Source organism: Thalia democratica, chromosome 7, assembly GCF_965202585.1.
Source record: "Thalia democratica chromosome 7, ktThaDemo2.hap1.1, whole genome shotgun sequence".
Classification (NCBI taxonomy): Eukaryota; Metazoa; Chordata; class Thaliacea; order Salpida; family Salpidae; genus Thalia; species Thalia democratica.
Window position 1 is genome coordinate 25,695,944 of NC_139171.1, and position 21,339 is coordinate 25,717,282.

Here is a 21,339-nt window from a genome sequence, read left to right on the forward strand (position 1 = left end):
CAGTTTTCGTGTCACACACTAAGATAGAGTTAAGCGTCTTGTCTAGGACAGAAAAAAGACATAAATAAAACAAAATTAAAAGTTGTGTTGATTTTTAGGTGAATATTTTTGACTTTTTCATTTAAAAAAACTTTTAATTAATTGCCATTCTTCGAAGTAAATTGATTTAGTTTAGCAATTTATTGTATGCCGGTAACAATTAGCTTAAATAAAAAAAAAAATTTTTTTTTTTAATATTTTAATTTTCTGTTATGATACCAAACGATTCTATATCTGAAAATCAAAAAATTGGTTACTATAATCTAGATAATGATATTGCGCTCAAGTAAAAATTACTTTGTTATTCAAAAAAAAATAAATTTAAAAAGTTTCCAAAAACTAAGATTATCTCAATATAAAAGTGATAAAATAATACAAAACAAAACTTAATCGGATTTTTTTAAAACTTTTAATTTATTTTTTTTGTAATTAACTGCAAAATCACTGCCTATATTATAGTAACTTTTTTTTCGACAATTAACTGTATAAAGTTTTTTTCAGTTTTATAAAAAACTGATAATCATGATTTTTACTAAAAAACACATTAGATTAATAATAGTTTTGTTTGTATCGATTTTTTGTCTGTAAAATCTTGTTTTTAATTATTTTAGTACTTTTTTTAAAATAAAACTCTAACTAATGTTTTTTCCTAATGTTAATATAAATTTAAGTATGTTATTTTTAGTTTTTAGATATAAAATGAAATGCATTTTGTTACGATGAGTGTAATAACACATGTAATGAGGATTTTATTAAAGCACTTTTTTTTATAATAAAACATCAGTCTTTTACTCTTTCTTTGCAACAATAATCATTTTCTAAAAAACAGTCCATTTTTAATTAACAAAAAATAACATTTTTAAACAATTTGTTACAATAATACTCTTTGTTTAGAAAAGACTCACAATTAAAACAGTATAAGTGTCAATACTTTGAAAATTCATAAACTGGAGCAAAAATTTACCGGCGTTTAAAAAAAAAAGTATTTAATTGTTTTTGATATGTTGTAGTACCTAGCTTATATGGTAAAACCCTAGTTTTACCTATGCTTAATAATTTACCTTGGACCTAAAACTATTTACGAATAAATAAAACTTTATTCAAAATAAACTTTCGTTACTAAGTTATAAGTTATCTTTATAAAGGTTGTAAAGTCTCATAAACTATTTGAATTTTTGTGAAACTGAATTATCGAAAAAAAAATATTTTGTGTAAATTTTAAAGAACATGCGCCTAAAAACTAAATTCATAGTTCAAGACAACTTTACCACAGTAATAGTCTTGTAAAAAATTATTTTCTTAAATAATTTGTTAAAGTATGTAAACTGAAATTATGATACTTTAAATCATTGACCTTTTTATAAAATTTTATGAATCCTTGTATAAAAAGCTAGAAGTAACTTTCTTTTTTTCATTTAACAGTAAAAGCAAACATTGTAGATATGTACTGACGTTTTATTAAGTGTAAAACAGTATTCAAAATGTATTTGTATCATTGTGAATTTGTTACTATGTTTAAAAAAGAGTAAGATATACTTTTACTTTATCTTTTAAAATACTCAACTAAGTTTATTTAAATAATGTAATACTTTAAGTAGTTCGAGAAGGAAGCAAATATTTAAATGTCATTTTTTTCTAAGTCGTTTTGTGAATCCGCTATTGAGGGCTTTAGTATTTCGCTACATATCTATACTGCTATCAGATTGCAGTGGATCGCTAATTTTCTGGTAAATTATCATGCTGCGGTGTTTACCTATGTTTTGCTTGAAACCTTAGCATTTCATCTAGGTACTTCTAAAAATACTTTGATGTTAAGGTCAAAGTTAAGTCACTTTAAAATTAAAAACCTAAGATAATATTAGTAGTTTTTTAACAAAACTCATAAATTAATGTTAAACAGTATTTTTAAAAGATATTTATAAAATTCGGAAATAACCGTTTAAAAGAAGATTTTATCAGAAACGACTGCTAAACATTTTAATTGTCTGAAAGCAATTTCATCTTATACTTAACTAGATCAGTAGTATTAACAAAAAAATGTATACTACTGCTTTACAGTAACTTACTGAGACTTTGTTTTACAAAACCATTTATAAAATTTGGAAATGATCGTATAAATAAAGAGTTTTGTCTTAAACGACTGCTAAACATTTAAAAGTATTTTAAATGCAAAAACGAATTAAAGATATGAAACAACCTGTAAAGTATCCAGGATGTTTCTAATAGCGGGATTATCAAAACCATGTGTAATTGAACTAAATTTTGTTAAAGACTTTTGAATTTCATCTTCTAATATTGGTGTTGGTGCACTGTTCATCACTGGTGATCTGTCCTGCGCTAGCACGTCTTGTAATTGTTTTAAAATTTGCCTACAATAAAATGTAAATGGTTGTTGCAGATTTTAGATTTTTAGTGATATTAGAATATAACTTTTAAGAAAAAAATTCTGTTCAAACAGTATAACTGTTTTGAAAGTTTCTATGAAAACTATAAATAAATAAAAAACACTAAAACAGTTTTTAAATTGTTTATATTAATTTATACTTACTTTAAAGCGCAAACCTATACAATTTATAGTTAAAAAAAACAATTGAAAAAATATCTAGCATTTAGTGAAAGCTTTAAGCTTAACAATAAATATATGCTTTGTATCTGTTTAATTCTGCTTTGTTAATCTTTATTTTTTTGTTTAGCTTAAAAACGATTTCTACCATCAATTTAAAGTTAATGAAAATGGAACATATATAAGAATAAGATCATTGTGCGAAGTTCTGCCAATTATCAGAACATTAGTAAAAATAAGTATAGCAGAAGATTTGAATCGAAAAATAAAAAACTGTTGTAAAAACATTACAGGTAGATACTTATTGTTGTTACTTTTTTTTATTTTTGAAAGTTTAAAATATTGTTTTAAGTAACAAACTTAGTAGTAAGTATCATATTTTTTCTCTTGTCCAAAGTATGAGGGACATAATATTTCTCACAAACAAATTCAGCCAATTTTTTTGCAGGAAAATCTTTCTCACAAATGGAACCAAAATCTTTCGCAAGATCAACAGCTTCTCCTATAAGTAAGTTATTATGAACAAAAATCAGAGAAACTATTAAGTTTCTATTATATTTTCAATTGATGTTTTAAACTTAAAAAATAATTAATAAACTTGCAAAACTTTTCTGTTACATGGTTCTTCAAACTTAAATATTACTTTTTTGTAAAAAACTATAAGTTTGATGAAAGATTCAAATCATTTACTTTACTTATACTTATCAAATTAAAGAGTTAAATAAAGCAGTCTAGTTAAGTTTTTAGATATTTATATAGGATATATAACGATTTTAATTATTTTGTTTTTATGCAATTAAACGCACCAACCAATAACATAATATGAACTAGTGTAGTTAAAACGACATGTTAAACTTTAATTTAAAAACATTTTCTGTAAATTATACTTTTATTGAAGTCTAAGTTTGATATGTTGTGTGTGACTAATGTATATGTATGTATATAATATAAATATGTGTTTGCCTTTACAAAAACTTTCTAGAATTCTAATAGAAACAGAAAACTTAGTTCCTATAACGGAAAAAGTCTACTAACAAAGAATTATTCAAATAAATAGTAAACACTTGCCTTCTACTAATGATGTAAACAGTGTGACTTTACGAGCTTTTCGACTGCCTACAGGCATATCAACTCGAATTCTATTTTTTATTTCTTCTCGGAGACGGTTTAACCCTTCTCTTGATTTTGCTCTGTAATTATTTGTAAAATTATTATAAAATCATAAAATTGTTTTGTCGTTATTAAAAAAATGTTATAACAGAATGTTAAACACCGTTTTAACAAGTTAGTTAAAGCTATATGTAGACTATGTACGTTTTTTGAGTTTCAAACTACTTTAAATAAAGTCGTACAAGTTTTAAAACTTTAGGGTTACTATCCTAAACTATTATTAAAAAAAAACTTGAACTTTTAGAATTTGAAAAAAAAAAACCTTCTCAAAAAAGCGCCAAGCGTTGAAGCATTAAGACGTTCAGGACCAACCAGTCTCCTTTCTACTTCAGCATTCGTTACTGTGTATTCCCTTTTCGAATTAAGCAAGCGAAGTCTACCCTGAACTTTATTGAAAACTTCCTCTGGATTATAAAATCCAGGAACTTTTGTAGGTTCGTTGTATGTTTTATTCTGACTGTAATTCTTGCTACTATTGATTTGAAAAAAAACATTTTTTTATAAAACAGTAATTTTACTAGTTTAATAAAAGATTAAATGATTAAAATAAAATAAATATAAATCCATACCAATTTTATCTATTAAAATATGTATTTTTTTCAAATACACTACAAATAAGTGTACTGATTTTTGTTGCTTTGTTTATTTAAAATAAAATTAGTAATTCAAAAATATTTTAGAACAACTGTAAAACTGTTTCATATTTTAGCTAGACACTCCTTTTTTATTTAATGATTGTAAAAATTCAAATACTAATATCATTCTAAAACCATTTATTACAAACTCTTGTAAGTTATGCAAAACTAACCGTTGTTTTAATTGTTTTTGATGTTGCTGTGGAAATTGTTGTTGATGTTGTAGAAATTGTTGTTGCTGAAGATATTGTTGCTGAATATATTGTTGTTGTTTTTGTTGCTGTTCTGGTTGAAGTGTATATTGTTGTTGCTGTTGATGTTGTTGTTGATATTGTTGTTGATGTGGTTGTGTTTGTTGTTGTTGAAATTGCTGTTTTTGTTGTTGTTGTGGAAGTTGTTTTGGATATTGTACTTGTTGCAGTTGATCTGGATATGGTTGTTTAAATTGTAGATATTTTTGTTGTGGTTTTTGTTGTAGTTGATGTGGTTGTTGTAGACGCTGCGAATATTGTTGTTGTGGTTGTATATGCTGTGGTTGTTGTTGTAGTTTGTGTGGTTGTTGTAGTCGCTGCGTATATTGTTGTTGTGGTTGTTGTTGTAATTGATGTTGTAGTTGATGTGGTTGTTGTAGTCGCTGCGGATATTGTTGTTGTGGTTGTTGTTGTAATTGATGTTGTAGTTGTAACCGCTGCGGATGTCGTTGGTGTGGTTGCATATGTTGTGATTGTTGTTGATGTTGTTGTGTTTGGTTGTGTTGTTGTTGTAGTTGAAGATCCTTTTTTGTAGCCTGTTATTTATCGCCATGGTTTAAATAAGAACTGTGACTTTCAAAATTCTTATTGTGTAAATTAGTTGTTAATTTACTTTTTATCATTAAAATTTTACACAACAGTTGTATTTTATAATAAAGTGAGAGATATAGTTTTTAAATTCTATTTTATATGCAAAAAAATAAAAAAAAAACTTACAACTTGTGTATAGTTTTGTTGTCCATTGTAATTTGAACTATTTTGAAAATACAAGTTATGACAATAACCCTGAAAGTTAAAATGGTTCTGCGGAATAAGCTGAGTAGTTCCATGCCTGATTTTGAATACTTTCATAGTTTATTGAACGACAAATAAAGTGCTTTTAGATATTTTATCCATGGACGTAGTGTACAAAAAAACATTCAGTTATCGATTTGTAAAATATTTGGATATAGTTTAACGTTTTGGTCAAGACAAATAAGGAATTTAGTATACATTATATTCTTATACTTAAATGGGGAAAAAAAACTAAAAGTGTCAGCATACTTTAAAATATGTACTTTGAATAATTTTGCTATAACCTTGTTTGCTGTTTTTATCTACTTAAATAAAATAACGAAGAGTCAAATCTGAAACATATTAATTTTTTTATTTATAAGTATGTCTGAAACAGATCAACGTTAGTTAGGGTTATATTTAATGAGGGCAATAGCTTTCACTAAAAAAATACTAAAAACTAGTTTTTGTTCATCTTAATACATGGAAAAATGAAAACTAACTTTTTTCTGTATTAACGTAAACATTTTTTATTAAAACTAATTTCTCACTAAAGTAAATGAAAGTAAAGTTTTAGTTTGAAAAAAAAAAAATGTTATATTAAGAAAAACTTTCATTATTTTAAAACAGGTATTTTTTTTTGCAAGTCGTCAAAAGATAACTAAAAGTTTTTTTTTGTTGTAAAAGTATTAGGAAAACTATAGATTATTTAATTTGCATGAATATATACGTAAAAACTTAATTTGATAATAAGAAAACATAGATATTTAATTTTAAAACAGTTATTAAGGAGAAGAGATAATAAATTTGATTTCAGTAACTAAAATTTCGACCATAACTTTACTAAAAATTTATTCAAAAACATACTTTAAATTAGACGAAGATGAGCAATCATTGTTATTGTTACTTTGTGCTTGTTTTAATTGAGCCCGTTTATTAAAGTGTTTATTCTCTGGACCTATATCACTTCTAGTCTGTTAAAATATATTTTATAAATTTTAAAAAAACAAAAACAATGCATAGATAAAAACTAGTTAAGCATCCGTTCAGTTTTTAACATAATAACCAAAAACAATTTCAGAAAATATTAAAAATAAAATACAGTTTAAATTACCCATATGTAGTAATAACTAGCTTTTAATAATTTCTTGTTAAATTTTCGATTGTGTTAAAAAAATAAAACTAACCGGATCCGTTGCAGAGTTGACGCCAGCGCCGTTTTTCGCGTATTTACTGTTGATTGACGTCATTTGGTAAGTTTGCTAAATCGCCTGCTCACTTCCTTTTCTGTAACTTCCATTTCCTATTCTCTGTACTTTCGAAGGTGGCGGGTGAAACTGGCCACTTGAAGTCGCTGGAGTGTCAGCTCGATTTAGCTGACGCTTGTAAGAGTCGTTCAAGCCGGCAGAACTTTTATAATTCTCCATTCTTTGGTCAACAAAGAAAAGAACTTTTGAGAAATATAAATAAAAACTGAAATATTCGGAAAACTTTTACATTACTTTGTTGTTTAAAATTTGTAGCATTACTATCTTTAATATTAGTTAAATATATACATTTTAAAAATTCAACTATAAAATTTTAATTGAAATTAGTGAAATTAATCCGAAATATGTTCATTTAGAAGAGCGTTTGGTGTATAGTTTTGTGTTTAACACGTAGTAATATTTTGATTGATAGAGTACTAAAAAGTATATTTTCGGTTTTCAGTTTTATTAACATTAAATCACAGTAATGAACCATAAAGTATTCTTTTGTGTATATTTTATAAAACTTAGCAAAATTTTGCAAAAAACAATTATACTTAAAACAAAATGCTACGAGCATTCCAAAATTTTTTATTTAATAAGGAAAGTTTTAGAATATCAACATAATTTTAAATGCTTTAATCTAAATGATGCCTAAACTCCTTGGCTTTAATAAAAATATTTTTTAGCTACTCATCTCAAACAGATCTTGTTCAAAACTAAAACTACAATAGTTTATTATTCTAATAAAACACTTTTTTAAAACTTTTATTAAATTATGCAAAAAAAGAGCAAATAAAATAAAAAAAAATTTGTTTTTTAAATGGATGAAATGATAATTATTTCCTTAGTTTTTTTTTTCCTTTTTTAAAATTATAAACTTCAAGGAAAAAGCATAGTGAAAAACTTGGCATTTAAATATTATTTAAAATAAAAGAAAATGTCAGCGTTTTCTAATTGTTAATTCATTCTATATCAATTAAAAAAAGTTGTACTAACTGTTTAACTTAAAAAATTAATTCAATTAGCACTATTTATTTTTTTCTAATCTAATATCTGTTGTACAGTATTGTATAACGAAATGCAAAAAACAAATTGTTAAACTTGTATACAAATTTAATTGACTTTCTTTACTTTTATATTTACACTTGGTATGAAGTAACAAATGACTATCTTTTATTGAAATTTAATTATTATGTTCTTAACATGTAAAAAAAAGTGTGAATTTATAAACTATACCTTTAAGTCTTGCCTTAAACTAAAAAAATACTACATCAATAGGCTTCTTGGCTACATTAACATGACGCTGTTTAATTTAAAAGTTTGTTATAAATCAATTGATGTACATGTATAAACTGAAAACATTTAGAAATTAATTTCAGAGTATTAACCCTACTTTCTTACATACGGGAAGTATTTATAATCAGTAGGAAGTACTCTTCCGTATTATAGTAGGAGATTAAAAGGTTTTAATAATGAAGAGCTTAAAAAATAAGCTTTTTAGATTTTCTCTCTTTAGATTTTTACTACTAGCGGCGAATATTTACCACAAGCCATTTCTCCTTTTGAAACATTTGAGTTTAATATATTATTATAAAAATTATTGCTTAAAAATAGATTAAAACCATATATATTTTTAACCCATTTTCATTACTTAAAAATTCATTATTTCTACCGTATTTTAAGTTAAATTGGATACTTGTTTTTTCATAAATTTATTATTTTAAATGGGGAAAAAATCACTGTCAATGACTATATTGATAGTGTTATGAAATAAATCATAATTTTATATCACCAAATTTTTACTATAAACAATTAAAATAAAATAATAAATATTAATAAGTAAAAAAACTAAAAAAATATTTTAAATAATATCATAACTTTTATGCTACTATTTTAAGGTTAGCTCTTAAAAAAATATCCATAAAAATAAAAATGTGCTACAGGAAAAAAAATCTTCAAATTTCATGCTAATAACTATTTTTCAGAAATAAACGCTTTTTTTAATTCTTTTATGTCAAACAAAAAAAACCTGAATGCCTCAATCTAACTGAACAGTTCCTGAAAAACTTGACAAATTATTAAGTGTGCTTGTCAAAAACAAAACATAATTAAAAAATACATGGCAGTTCTTCAATAGACTCGCAAAACTAACTGATAAGTGTGTATTACATTTAATATTCTCATTGAAGCTTATATACTTCTTATCATTTGCCTTTAGGCTGTATGCTTTCCTGAAAAGTTGGAGTTAAATAAAAAGTTAGAGTGTGTTAATAAAAGGTATTAAAAGTTTGTGAGAGTTGTTAAAACTGTAAAAAAACTAATTAATGTTTTATTTTCCTTTAATTTTGAGACAAATAAATTTCCTGACAGATCGTAATCCTGACCTCATGCAAAACTTATCTTAAGCTTATATTAATAATATTTTTATTGTAAGTAACTTTAGATTTAGTCGACGAAATAAACCTCGAAGACTCATATCTAAAATATTATTGAAGCTTAAAATAAAATGTGTTAAGATATGTTTTGCTTAAGGTCAGGAGTAAGTTTTATGACCTGTCGAAAAATTTGTTTTTCTCAAATTCTTTTAACAAGTAGTAAAATATTAATAAAAGACCAAACTTTTGAAACATCTATTATAAAGATATAATAGAAACAAATAGTAGTTATTTGTGCTAATTTTTTACCTTATTGGCTATATTTAAGTATATTGAGAAAAAAAAAACATATTGTGACCCAAAAAGTTAAATTCTAACAATTTGTGCCAGTTAAAGGCAAAATTCTACATCTTATTTTAGAAACAATTGTTTTAAAATAAGAAATAAAAATTTAAAAACTCGTAAAAACGTTTTATAAATGATATCTAAACGAAATGAAATATATTTTTGATAATAAAATATAATAAAAAATTATTAATAGCGAAGTTAAATAGTATTACTTTTTGGTTTTTTACAAACTGCTTATTTAATATCTAACAATACTAATATAATGACATGACATTAAAAGGCATCCAAGTGGTGTACGAATCGATAACTGAAAGGTTTTTCGTGAACTAGGTCGTAGGACCAAATATTTTGAGGGTTCTTTTTTGTCGTTCAATAGACAGTATGTTGGAAAATACATCTTATTACCACGTTTTATGGTATTAGTTAAAAGTTTACAAATACAAATTTCACGTTACATTTTTTGTTGTTCTGTTCTGTAGCCCTTCATTAATTTTAACGTCAAAAAACTAACTTTAATAATAAAATACAGGACTGCTACAAAATTTTCGTGTATTCGACTAGTTGATTCTTATTTAAACAAGGCATATAAAAACATACATCCAGATACAACAGGGGTTATCATCCTGTAATAATTCGCGGGCCAATTTTCCTAGTAAAAGTTGCTCGCGGGCTACATTATTTATAGAAATTTATTTCCTGGCCGCAGTAGTTATGAAATATTTGTAGTAATCAACACTATATTAACATTTTAAACTAAAAATTTTATAACATAGCAATAACTGAGTAGTAGTAATCAGTAGTTATTAAATTGATAGCCTTGTTGTAGGTTTATACTTTATTGTTTTTGTTTTAAAAATAATCGTTTTGAGGTGAAAATTACCTCGCGGTCCGCGAATCTTGGCTTTGAGGGCCCCATTTAGCTACCTAGCCGTAGTAAGCCGACTTCTTGGCTACAATTTTTTTTTAATTTTTATACTTGAGTAATAAATTTACGACTTTCTCATTAATATATGTAGTACTGCTTAAACAGCTCTTTACAAAACTTGTTACAATAAATTTTAAGTACGTTATTTCCGAAACAGTTACAAGAATAAATAATATACATTCGAAAATTAAAAATTACTAATGAAGAAATTTTTTCTTATAAAATAAGTTAATAGCTAAACTTCTGACACTTAATATTTTAATAAAAAAAATAACTTATTACAGTAAAAATCAAGCAACTTTAACCAAACATACAATTACAATATCACTAAAATTATAAGTGTATATACAAATTTAAAAACTATAAGTAAATAACCGTTCACAATTTAGAAAATGTTAAAATCATAAAGTTAAAGGAGCAGTTATAATTGTTTAACAAAAGTTTGTTATAAAATTTATTTTTTTTTCTTAGCAAATAGTTTAATTCAAATAACTCTAATCTAGTTGAAAAAATTTAGCTGAAGAATTTCAATATATTTAAACATTCTATTATAAATAAATAAAACTATTTTTTCGTTAAGTTCATTTGTATTACGCCGTATAGCTACAGGACAGCTCATCAAATACAAAAAGAAGCTCTATTAATTTAATTTACTTCTAACGAAGTTCATCAAAAACAATGTTTAAAAAACAACATTTTTATCATCCGACACAGAGTCGTACTCCAAACTCAAATCCGACAGCTCCGATCTAAACTCGTCAATATTCATGTTCCTTTCCTTAACCTTCTCTTTAACCATCTACTCCACTGCATTGTTTTTATCTTCTAAAACCTAGTTGAGAATTCTAATAATTAAACTCGTAACCGATAGTGTGCAAAATTTTTAACTCTATGCAGAAGTAAAAGTAAAAATAACCTGGTTAAACTGATTGGTACTTGTGAAGGTGCTTGATTTGAACCAGAGATGCTAAATCGCAGAGCACAAAATCCCCGCAGTAGAATAAAAAATAAAAAGCATGGCAATAGAATTAAAATTTCTTATGAAAGCAAAAGCTGTATTTTACAAGTTGAGAACATAAAAGTTTCATATATTCAATTACACCAACATATTTAAAAGCATATTGTTTTTATAAGTATGAATGCCTTAAATGTAAGTTTATGTTTTTTATTTTCATAAGGTTAATTTTATTCACTTTATTGTTAATTTAATCATAACTACCTTTTAACCTTGTAGTAGTAGGTAATGTTTGGTTAGAAAAATTAAAGAAAAGTATCTTCCACTTATTTAAATGGTTAATAAACTAAAAACATTATAGCTTTGTAACTAATCGATGTTAAATTAATTTATTATTTGATTTTTTTTTCCAAAAATTAGATACAATAGACAAATTATTTTTTCTTATATCCTACTTTTATCAAATTATTTGAATTTTTAAACTTAAAAATAAAGTTTGATTATTATAATTTTTTAAGATTCATTATAAATTATTTTATTAAGACATAGATTTCACTTAAAAGTAATTTGAATATAATTTGTTATTTTTGTTTACAAAGTTGAAACTACTATTTGCTTAGATTAAATCTATTTAAAATTTTTAATGTGACAAATTTATTGAGTCTTTTTTTATTATAATTAGGTAGTTTATCTAAAAAAAATATTATACTTGAAAGTTTTAGTGTACAACTCAAGGTTTTTAAAACTAGTTTTGTAAATTAAGCAGAGTTTAAACAAGGTCAGGAAAAGTCAAAAAACTCAGGAAAAGCAGAAAAAAAAGATAAATAACAAGAATAGTAAGGTTTTTTTTTTAAACAGTCAGGAAGTATGACTAAATATTAAAAAATACCAGATTTTGTCAGTTTAAATTCACTGAATTCCTTATATTCAAAAACAAGTCTTTGAATGGTAAAAAATTAATTTAAATTCTTCAAAGTGTGATTAAAATTATTTCCAAGAATTTTACAAAATTACTTAATGCCTTCATCTGGTAAAATTAAATGAATATCCTTTATAAAACTGCAAAATGTTTCTATTAAAATTTTTTTAAACTATCCTACTAGAACAAACAGTTTTTGTAAGCAGTTTGATAATCTGTAGCATTTTTTAGTAAAACAATGATAATACACATAAGTTTGTTTATCTAGCATATGTTAGAATTGAATTGTTTTTTGTTTAAGTAAATAAATAATTTAATTCTAATTAAACACTAGGTTTAGTGTTTTGGGTAATAAGTTTATGTTTATAATTTACCTCATTATAATTTTTTCAAAATTGTTTAAATATTTAAAATAAATTATAAAAGAGGTGAACTTCATGGTTAAGTTTAATTATTTATAGTTTATTGTAGAATAGTTGTTTTTTAATATTTTTTACATAAATAAGGGTAAAATATTTACTACTAATTTTATAAATATTGATAAACTGAAATATAAAATTGAAGGCTTTATTAATTCAAAGTGTTTGAATGTGTATTATATTATTTGTTTTAATTGGTAATTTGATTTAGAAAAGTCAGGAAAATTGTAATAAAAAGTCAGGAAATTGTTTAAAGAGTGGATAATAACTATAGGGTTGCTATTTTACCTAGAAATTAAAAATTCTGTACTTTTACAATTAAGGCAATTAAAACCTTAGCAAAGCTGAAATTAGATATAATTTTAAAAAAACCTACATTTTTTAACAATAAACCTAAAAAACCTGAAATTCTTAACAAGTTTACATAGTTCGGTAATAAAATTTAACTTGATTCAAAAATCTATCATATAAATAAGTTTTTTTTTATCAGCAAAAAAAACTTTTTTCATAAAACGCATTTCAATAAACTTAAGTATTTTTCAATGGCTTATGCTATCAGGGTTGCCACTTTACCTGGAAATCTGTTTTTACCTGGAAACCTGATACTTAACAACTAAGGCAAAAAAAACCTGGAATTTGAGAAATTTTTAACCAAAGACTTAGAAAAACATTCAGTTTTTAACAATTTCAGCATGTTAAGTAGTACAATTTTAACTTGACACAAAAAAACTATCATATAAATAAGATTTCAATTAAAATATTTTAGTTATAATACACATTTTAATTAATTTTATAGTACATATACCATGTTTTTTTATTATTTAACACAGTTTTTTATATTAGACATAACTTTAAACTGAAAATAAACCAAAATACATGTAATTTTAAAAGCCTTGTAGAGATTTGAAAAACCAGGAAAAATTTATAAACATGAGTGGCAACCTTGTACTATTCCAAACAGTTTATTACAATAAATTTAACTTTAAACTAAAGCTAGACTCTAAAATGTGTATTTTTGAAGATTTTTTGAAATCATGTAAAAAATTTAAATAAAAATCAAGTGGCTATTCTCAGGGTTGCCACATAGTCAGGAAAATTCAGGAAATCAGGAAAAACTAAGAAAAATGACAAAAGTCAGGAAAATTCAGGTCAAAATGGGGGGTTTTTGAAAAAATTCAGGAAAAAGTCAGGAAAAAAATTTATAAAAACCTCAGATATTGTCAGTTCAAATTTATTTATTTCCTTTTATTTCAAAGCCTTCGATTAGTGAAAAATTAAATAAAAATTCTTTAAAGTCAGACTAAAATTGCAAAATTTTCCTTAAATTTTACAAAATTACTTAATTTTCAATGCCTTTTTAAGTAAAATTATAGTAAAAAGTCAGAAAAATCTTGAAAAAAGTCAGGAAAACTTTAGTAAAATGTCAGGAAAAAGTCAGGAAAAATTTCTCAGCTTGACTTGTGGCAACCATGCTATTCTGTAGTAGTTAAGGTAAGTCTCTAATGGTTTTTTTTTTCTTGGATTTACAAATAGTTATTAAGTTACACACTAAACACATTACTTTAGCAGTTACATTTTCGTAGGTAACAACCGTTGAAATTATTTTAGATGAAATTCCAGACCAAGAAGATTTACCAACTTTAGATTTTCCACCACCTAAAAAGATGAGGTACCAGAAATCTTGGGAATCTGTTTATGAGTTAAAAGGTTTTTTTATCTCTAACAATTTGTAGTATTTAAGAATACACATTTGAGTATTTCAATTTTGATTTAAACAACAATTTTTTTTTAATACTGAGCTTTTTTATTAAATATTATAAAGGAAAGTTCTCATGTTTTTATAGAATTAAATTAATTTTTGCATTGTAATTTTTGAAAAAAAAAAAAATTTAAATAGTTTTTAAAGTATTTTTTGTAATTTTATTTCAATAATGCACAAAAAATTTTATCATCTAAAGTCAAAAATTCCAATTCACTTTTTACCTAAAAATTAACATTTTGTTTTAATAATTTAATAATTAACAATACTTTAGCATGACATTTTTTTTACTTTAGTACTAACCTTTGACTACTTTATTTAAATAAATATACTTGAAATACATTTTATAATAACAACACACAAATTAAACTGTTAATTTTATTATAAAATTAAAACCAAAATTTGTTAGTATAAAACAAAGTTCGCTTCATAGACAAAAATTGAATTTCTAATTTTATTATTTAAGTAAAATGGTTCATAGAGGCCATAAGGCGGTGAGATGGGCAAATTATTTATTTACAACAATTTTTTTGTTTTACACCTTACAAATTATCATGATTTTTGTTTGTTAAACAAAAAAAAAATTTTTAATTTTTGTCATAAAATACATTTATTTGAATATTAAAAACATTTTTCTGACAAATGGTTTGTGGTAATATCAAGAATTCTTTATGAAATTTTTTAGTATATTGCTTTCAAATACAAAAAGATAATTTTTATTTACTATTTTATAAATGCTAAGAAGATTAGCTTTGACTGATTTAATTACTAGACAGATCTACTTAGTTTTTTTATTTCAAAAAAGAGTTATTTCACTGCATTGATTAAATTTATATATAAACTTTTGATAAAAGTTGTGATATAAATAACAATTTTATTATAAGCAAATTTATTATCCCATTTGTAAGCTTAGATTTATAAGATAGATTTAACTAAAGCTTTTATTAATTGAGAATAAATAAATTAAAAAAAAATTGTTATTTATTGATCTTGTAGTGAAACAAAACTTTAAAAAGCACGTTTTAAAAGTAAATACATACTTAATTAGCTCAAGTTGAACTGTGATGCTTACATCAGGCTAGCCACTTTACCTGGAAGCCTATAATTTGTCAAATTAACCCAAAAAAAAACCAGGAATGTTTGTATTTTTGAAAAAAAATCGGAAAAACTTCAAATTAAAAAAAAACCTGGAAATTTTAACATTTTAAGCATTGTCAGTAGTTAAATTTTCGATTTGACACAAAAATTTATAATATAAATAATATTTTTTTTCTTCATCTAAAAATATTTTATCTACCAACACATTTATTGTAAGTTTAAAGTATCTTTTTAATGTTGTCATACTATTTAACACAGTATCTTACTTTGAACCTAATTTTCGACCAAATATAGATTAAAATTGTGAACTTTTAAAATTCTGTAAGAATTTTGGAATACTTTGAAAAAAATTTGAAAATACAAGGCAACACTATTACATCTATTAAACTGTTTAGTTTATTGTGAAACGTTTTTGTTAAATCATTGAAATCTCAATTGTTCACTTATTAATAAAATAAATATTAGATACACAACTTATTTATAAACAAATATAAATAGTGTTTAATGTTTTATTAGTTATATCTGTTATGTCAACTATGTGTAATGCTGTTTTACTTATTAGATTGGATTGCTCCAACAAATTGTGAAACTAAAGCTTATTGCAAGTGGTGCAATGTAGAACTACAAGCAAAAAAGAGCAACTTAAAAGTTCATTCTTATTCTGACCGACATAAACGCGCATCTCCAGTCACAAATAACCACAACTCAATAAATCAGTTTAGGATGGAAAAATCTTTTAAACAGCAATTCAACAATTTCCTTAAAGAAAACGTACGCCAGACAGAAGTCCGGTTAACATTGCAACAAGCTCTTCACGGGAACTTGCTAGCAGGCGAACACCAGATAGATGTCATGAAGACACTTGGGACAGCTCACGAATCAGCAACGCTTAAAAGGAGGAAAGCAAAAATGATTCTGTGCAATACTCTCGCACCAATTTGCAGAAGACTAATCATGACTGATTTTATGGTGAAGCATTGTTCTTTCTATCTGGATGAGAGTACAGATACTGCTGGACAAAGTTTTCTAGGTAAGAAAATTACTTTTAAGCTTTGTTAATTTAATTAAGTTTAAATTTGTTATTTATTTACATACATTCTGTTGAATATAAAAATATTTTAATACAAAAAGCTTATTAAATTTAAATTTCAAACATGAAATAAGCTTTAAACACATTGTTCTTTGTTTTATTTTTTTAATATAGATATTGTAACACGTTAGCTGTAAAAGAAAATATTTTGTTATGCAATGAGTTGGACATTGTTAGATTACTCAGATGTAAGTAGGTTTAATGACAGTTAAAGGAAAAAGTTTTTATTTTACAGAATTTAATAGGTTAATAAATTAAAATTTACATAAAATTAAATTTAGAATTACTATGATTTTTTTTAATAACTATACAGTAAACTCGTTCTAGTAAACTAAGTCAGTTTCATTTCTAACATATATCAGATTTTTGTGTTGACTTTTATTTAATAGTTTAAGAAATATGTCAAAATATTGTTGATTTTATTTTTCTAATAAGGAGAATGATTTAATTATTATAATATTTATTAAACAGCAAAAATTTTAATTAATAAAGAAAATAATGAATAAATTAGCAATTTGTTGCTTTAACGAGCAGGGTTGCCACTTCACTTAGAAACCAGGAAAAACATGGAGTTAAAATTTTAGGCATAAAAATACCTGGAATTTTGTACATAAATCTTTAAAAGACGTTGAAAAACCTGATATTTTCAATAATTTTTACTTGTATAGTAATAAAATTTGGATTTGAATAGAAAATTATACCCTATTTTTCAAAGTTTTTTGTCATCATCAATTTTTTTTTATTAATGAACCATTTATAAAGCAGCTTTAGTGTACCTTTTCCATGTTTTTATACTCTTTAATACAGTTTTAACATTAAACTTAACTATAAACTTTAAACAAACCTTAATATGTGTAATTTTAAAAACGTGGAAGAAATTTAGAAAACCTGGAAAAAATTTTAAAAATACCGAGTGGTTAACCGGAAGCAGTTTATGTTCAAATAATTATAACAGTTTTCCTTTTATATACAGCGGTTGTAATTACAATTAAAGCTATACTTTCTTAAACTTTTGTTCTACTACCTTCAGTTGTTTAACTAGAACAAAGTGGTAGTCCTTTAATTTCACAGATTTTATGTACTTAAAAGTTCGACTATATTTGGTATTTTTTAACTTTCTTAGATATCTAATTAAAAAAGCATGAGTAGTAGTTACCAACAGATAATTTTAAAATATTTATATTTTTTTTTATTCCAAAGTATACAGATTATAAGTTCTTTTCATTCAAAATTTTACAGTTATTAAACTTATAACAAAAAGAATTAGAAAGCTTTATGTTTGAATCACAGGTGTTAGTATTTGTTATCTAAGCAAAATAAAGAAAACTTCAGTATCTACATTTTTACACCTCGAAGACCTTGGAAGAGACAAATCAGCGTTATCTATTGCTAACGCATTCAAAAGAGTCTTAAAGATGTATAATGTTCAGTTAAAAAATGTAGTTTCAATATGTAAGTATATATGAACTGTTACTGTTTTTTTCATTTTTGTATTCTAGTTATGTATTTATTAAATATGTACTACTAACGTGTTTTTAATTTTAAATTTAGATATTAATAGTAAGTTAATTTTTGTTTATTTCAGCTATTCTCTGTGTATTCTTGCTAACTTTTATAAACTAGTTTTAATATCTTACAATGATCTATCTTTATTAATAGACTTAATTTGATTTTATTCAATTGTTTAAGAAAAGTATAAATTTAAGCACAAACTGGTCTTAGAATTTAAGAAAAATATTTTTTTTTTTTTTTAACTTAGTAAATATATTTTTAGGTACAGACGGAGCTGCTTCCATGACAGGAGTTAAGAATGGAGTAGGACAAATTCTGAAAAAAGATAATCCCAGACTTATAACAATATCCTGTACAAATCATGCTTTGCAAAATGCATGTTTAAATGCAACCAAAGCTACAATACCTAATGAAGTAAGTATTAAAACTATTTTATATAAATTATTAATTAATTCAATTGTTGAATGAGAATTTTAGTAAGCTGCATTTATTCAAGTTACGAAGTTGTTTTTTTATATTTATTTATGATATTTTATTATATTTTAATATGTTGTATTAAAAAAAACCATTGTTGTTGAATAAAAGTGTGTATACTTATAAATTAAATAAGGTTGAGGAGCTTATTAAGAAAACGTTCAACTACTTCAAGTTATCTAACACAAGAAGAAGTGACTTTGAAAATTTAGGTGTGTGTATGACGGGTAAAATTCCGTTAAAATTTAAAGCCTTAAGCAAAACTAGATGGATATCACACTTTCCATGCATTGAAAGAATTTTATTGAATTGGGAAGTACTCAAAGCTTTTTTTAATGAAGTAGGTATTAAACTATTACTATAAACTTCAAGACGCTTTAATAATTAGAAAAATTATTAGTATAAAACTTAAAACAATCCTGTTTTAAATTATTTAGCATTTTTACAATTATATTTTTACAAATATCTATAAATTTAAATTTCAATCTGCCCTGAAACTTAGTAATCATATGTTTACTAAGGTAACATTTTATTAAATCAAATATATAATCAGAAGATATATAATAAATGTTTAAAAGCACAAATTAATTAGCATAGATTTAATAAGAATATATATCTTTTTAAACAAAACTTTCTTTGTTAATGAGCCTTGTTTTATAAGTATTAGTGTTTATTAACTATAATGATGTTTGTTATCGAAATTTTTATTCTTACCTATAACATTTGTTTGTATATTAGCCAGAAAGAAGAAGAAACGATTTACATGCTGAAAGTATTCGAAAAATGCTAAATAGCAATAGATTAAATTTTGTTTTTAAATTTATGGGCAAAATTTTAGAGAAAGTTAGTTTCTAAGACCTATTATCTGCTTAATAATGAATTAACACCCTAAGCACTATAACATAACTAATTTCAATCATTCTAATTTGATTTTAAATGTTTATTTTTAATTACTTATTTTGTAGTCATGCCAAGTTTAGCTGTAAGTATTAAATGTAAAGCAAGACAAAATTTTTACAGTGTAATAATTAATTATTTTTATTCATCAGGTAAATTCTGTTAATATTCTTCTACAAAAAAGTAAAGTAGAACCTTTTAAGTTTGGATTAGCAATAACAAAACTTATACAGCATCTAAAAGACCTCATTTACCAACCAAATTCAAGTAAGCTTAATTTAGATCACAAGGCAACTAAGAATAATTTTTAATTTTAGGCTATTAATAATAAAGTTTCGTTTGATTTTATATCTACAACATTTTGGCGTAAATAAACATTATTTTTTAATTAGTAACGCAAACAAACGTACAATAACGTTCTTATAACAAAACATTACTAACATTTTGTTAAAGATTTAGTAGATTCAAATTTAGATTGGATTTTATACAGAGTAAACGATATAAGTAATTATTATCAATATTTTATTTTTTTATTAAGTTAATAGTTAAATTATTACTTTACTATATAAACTAAGTTGTAGTTACTAAAATTTACATTTTTTTGTAGCTAACCTTTTGGAAGAACCTATCTTTCATGTAGAAGTAAACGAAGTTTATGCAAATTTATCCATTAGTAAGAAGGCAGAGGTTAAACTAATTAAAATTCACGTTGTTTAGTCAATTGGGTTTATTAACAACTAAACTTAATTGATTTTTTTTAAATAGGATTTGTTTAATGAGAATAATTTCTGAAATTGTTTTTACTTTTCTTGAAAAAATTTTAAGTCAAAATACAAGTTATTATAATAACTGTGTTTATTTTTTACATAATCGTTTTTTTTTTCAGTAAATTCTCATACTTTACTTAAGTAATTTACTTAATGTTGTGTATTACACGTGAAAAAATTTCTGTTAATGACACGCTACGGTTCTAATCTGTAACTAATTTTCCTATAATTCCAACATTTTTATAATTAATTGTTTTAATACAGGTAAAAAATATTTTTCAAAGTTTTGTTGTAGTGTTTATAATTGAATTGGAAAAAAGAATGCTGCAAAATCTCGAATTTATGGCACAGTATGAAGTTGTAAACGATGTTAGTTGGTATTAAATATATCTTCAAAAAATAAAATAACTTATTTAAATATCATTAAAACTTATAATTTTTTAAAGGCCTTAAATAGACGGATGCCGGATATTGAGAAGTTTTTAAAACATCCAAAAATTAAAAAATTGTTTGAAGGAAACCACAGAGATACCATCTCACTTCAATACAAAAGTTTGCATGGACGTCATCAAACAAGTATCGGTTAGCTAAAGGAAAATAACAATAGTAACCTACTACTTAAATATAAATTAAAATTTTCAGTGTTAATGTTAAACAACTTTTGTAATTTAGTAAACATTGTAAATCTACCGAAAACTAAGTTCTAATAAAATAAAAACATGATTTATTATTGTAAGAGTACACTTACAATTGATTATGTACATAAAAAGTTATCAGTTTATTCTTAACAGATAAATCAACAAACGTTAACTTTTGGAGCAGTGTTCGCGTTGAATACCAAGAACTTAAGGAGTTAATGATGAAACTACAAACGATACCTTTTAGTAACGCGCAAATCGAGCGAGACTTTTCCTTGATGAATATCTCGAAAAACAATAGACAAACTAATATGGGCCATATTTTGTTAAACTCCTTAATGATTAATATTATTATTAGGTAAAGTAAAAATTTAATGTATTTGGATTTATGTCTTTTTTTTTTAAACTTATATTTCATAGAAATGAAATTTTAATGTGTAATTTAAACTGTAAAGTTTTTAATCATTATTTAGATTATTTA

The 21,339-nt window shown here is 24.3% G+C and overlaps 2 protein-coding genes across 2 annotated transcripts; both read left to right on the forward strand.

Annotated features, from left to right (window-relative positions):
- Positions 1-11,303: 11,303 nt before the first annotated feature.
- LOC145841206 (uncharacterized) lies at positions 11,304-16,539 on the forward strand. The gene is made up of 3 exons (XM_082948574.1): positions 11,304-11,480; positions 14,207-14,330; positions 16,043-16,539. Exons 1-3 carry the CDS (start codon positions 11,466-11,468, stop codon positions 16,537-16,539), a joined length of 636 nt encoding a protein of 211 aa, XP_082804700.1. The 5' UTR covers positions 11,304-11,465.
- A 1,889-nt stretch (positions 16,540-18,428) lies between these two features.
- LOC145841208 (uncharacterized) lies at positions 18,429-20,604 on the forward strand. Its single transcript, XM_082948575.1, has 6 exons — positions 18,429-18,496; positions 18,693-18,896; positions 19,295-19,399; positions 19,606-19,720; positions 20,061-20,140; positions 20,485-20,604. Exons 2-6 carry the CDS (start codon positions 18,777-18,779, stop codon positions 20,602-20,604), a joined length of 540 nt encoding a protein of 179 aa, XP_082804701.1. The 5' UTR covers positions 18,429-18,496; positions 18,693-18,776.
- The last annotated feature ends 735 nt before the right edge of the window (positions 20,605-21,339 follow it).

Excerpts from the sequence above, each read along its gene's own strand:
- LOC145841206 (XM_082948574.1), top strand. Across the intron at positions 14,331-16,042 it reads ATCTGTTTATGAGTTAAAAG|ATTGGATTGCTCCAACAAAT; the intron begins GTTTTTTTATCT and ends TTTACTTATTAG.
- LOC145841208 (XM_082948575.1), top strand. The coding sequence starts at position 18,777 with ATGACGGGTAAAATTCCGTTAAAATTTAAAGCCTTAAGCAAAACTAGA. Across the intron at positions 18,897-19,294 it reads TCAAAGCTTTTTTTAATGAA|CCAGAAAGAAGAAGAAACGA; the intron begins GTAGGTATTAAA and ends TTTGTATATTAG. Across the intron at positions 20,141-20,484 it reads CCATTAGTAAGAAGGCAGAG|GTAAAAAATATTTTTCAAAG; the intron begins GTTAAACTAATT and ends GTTTTAATACAG.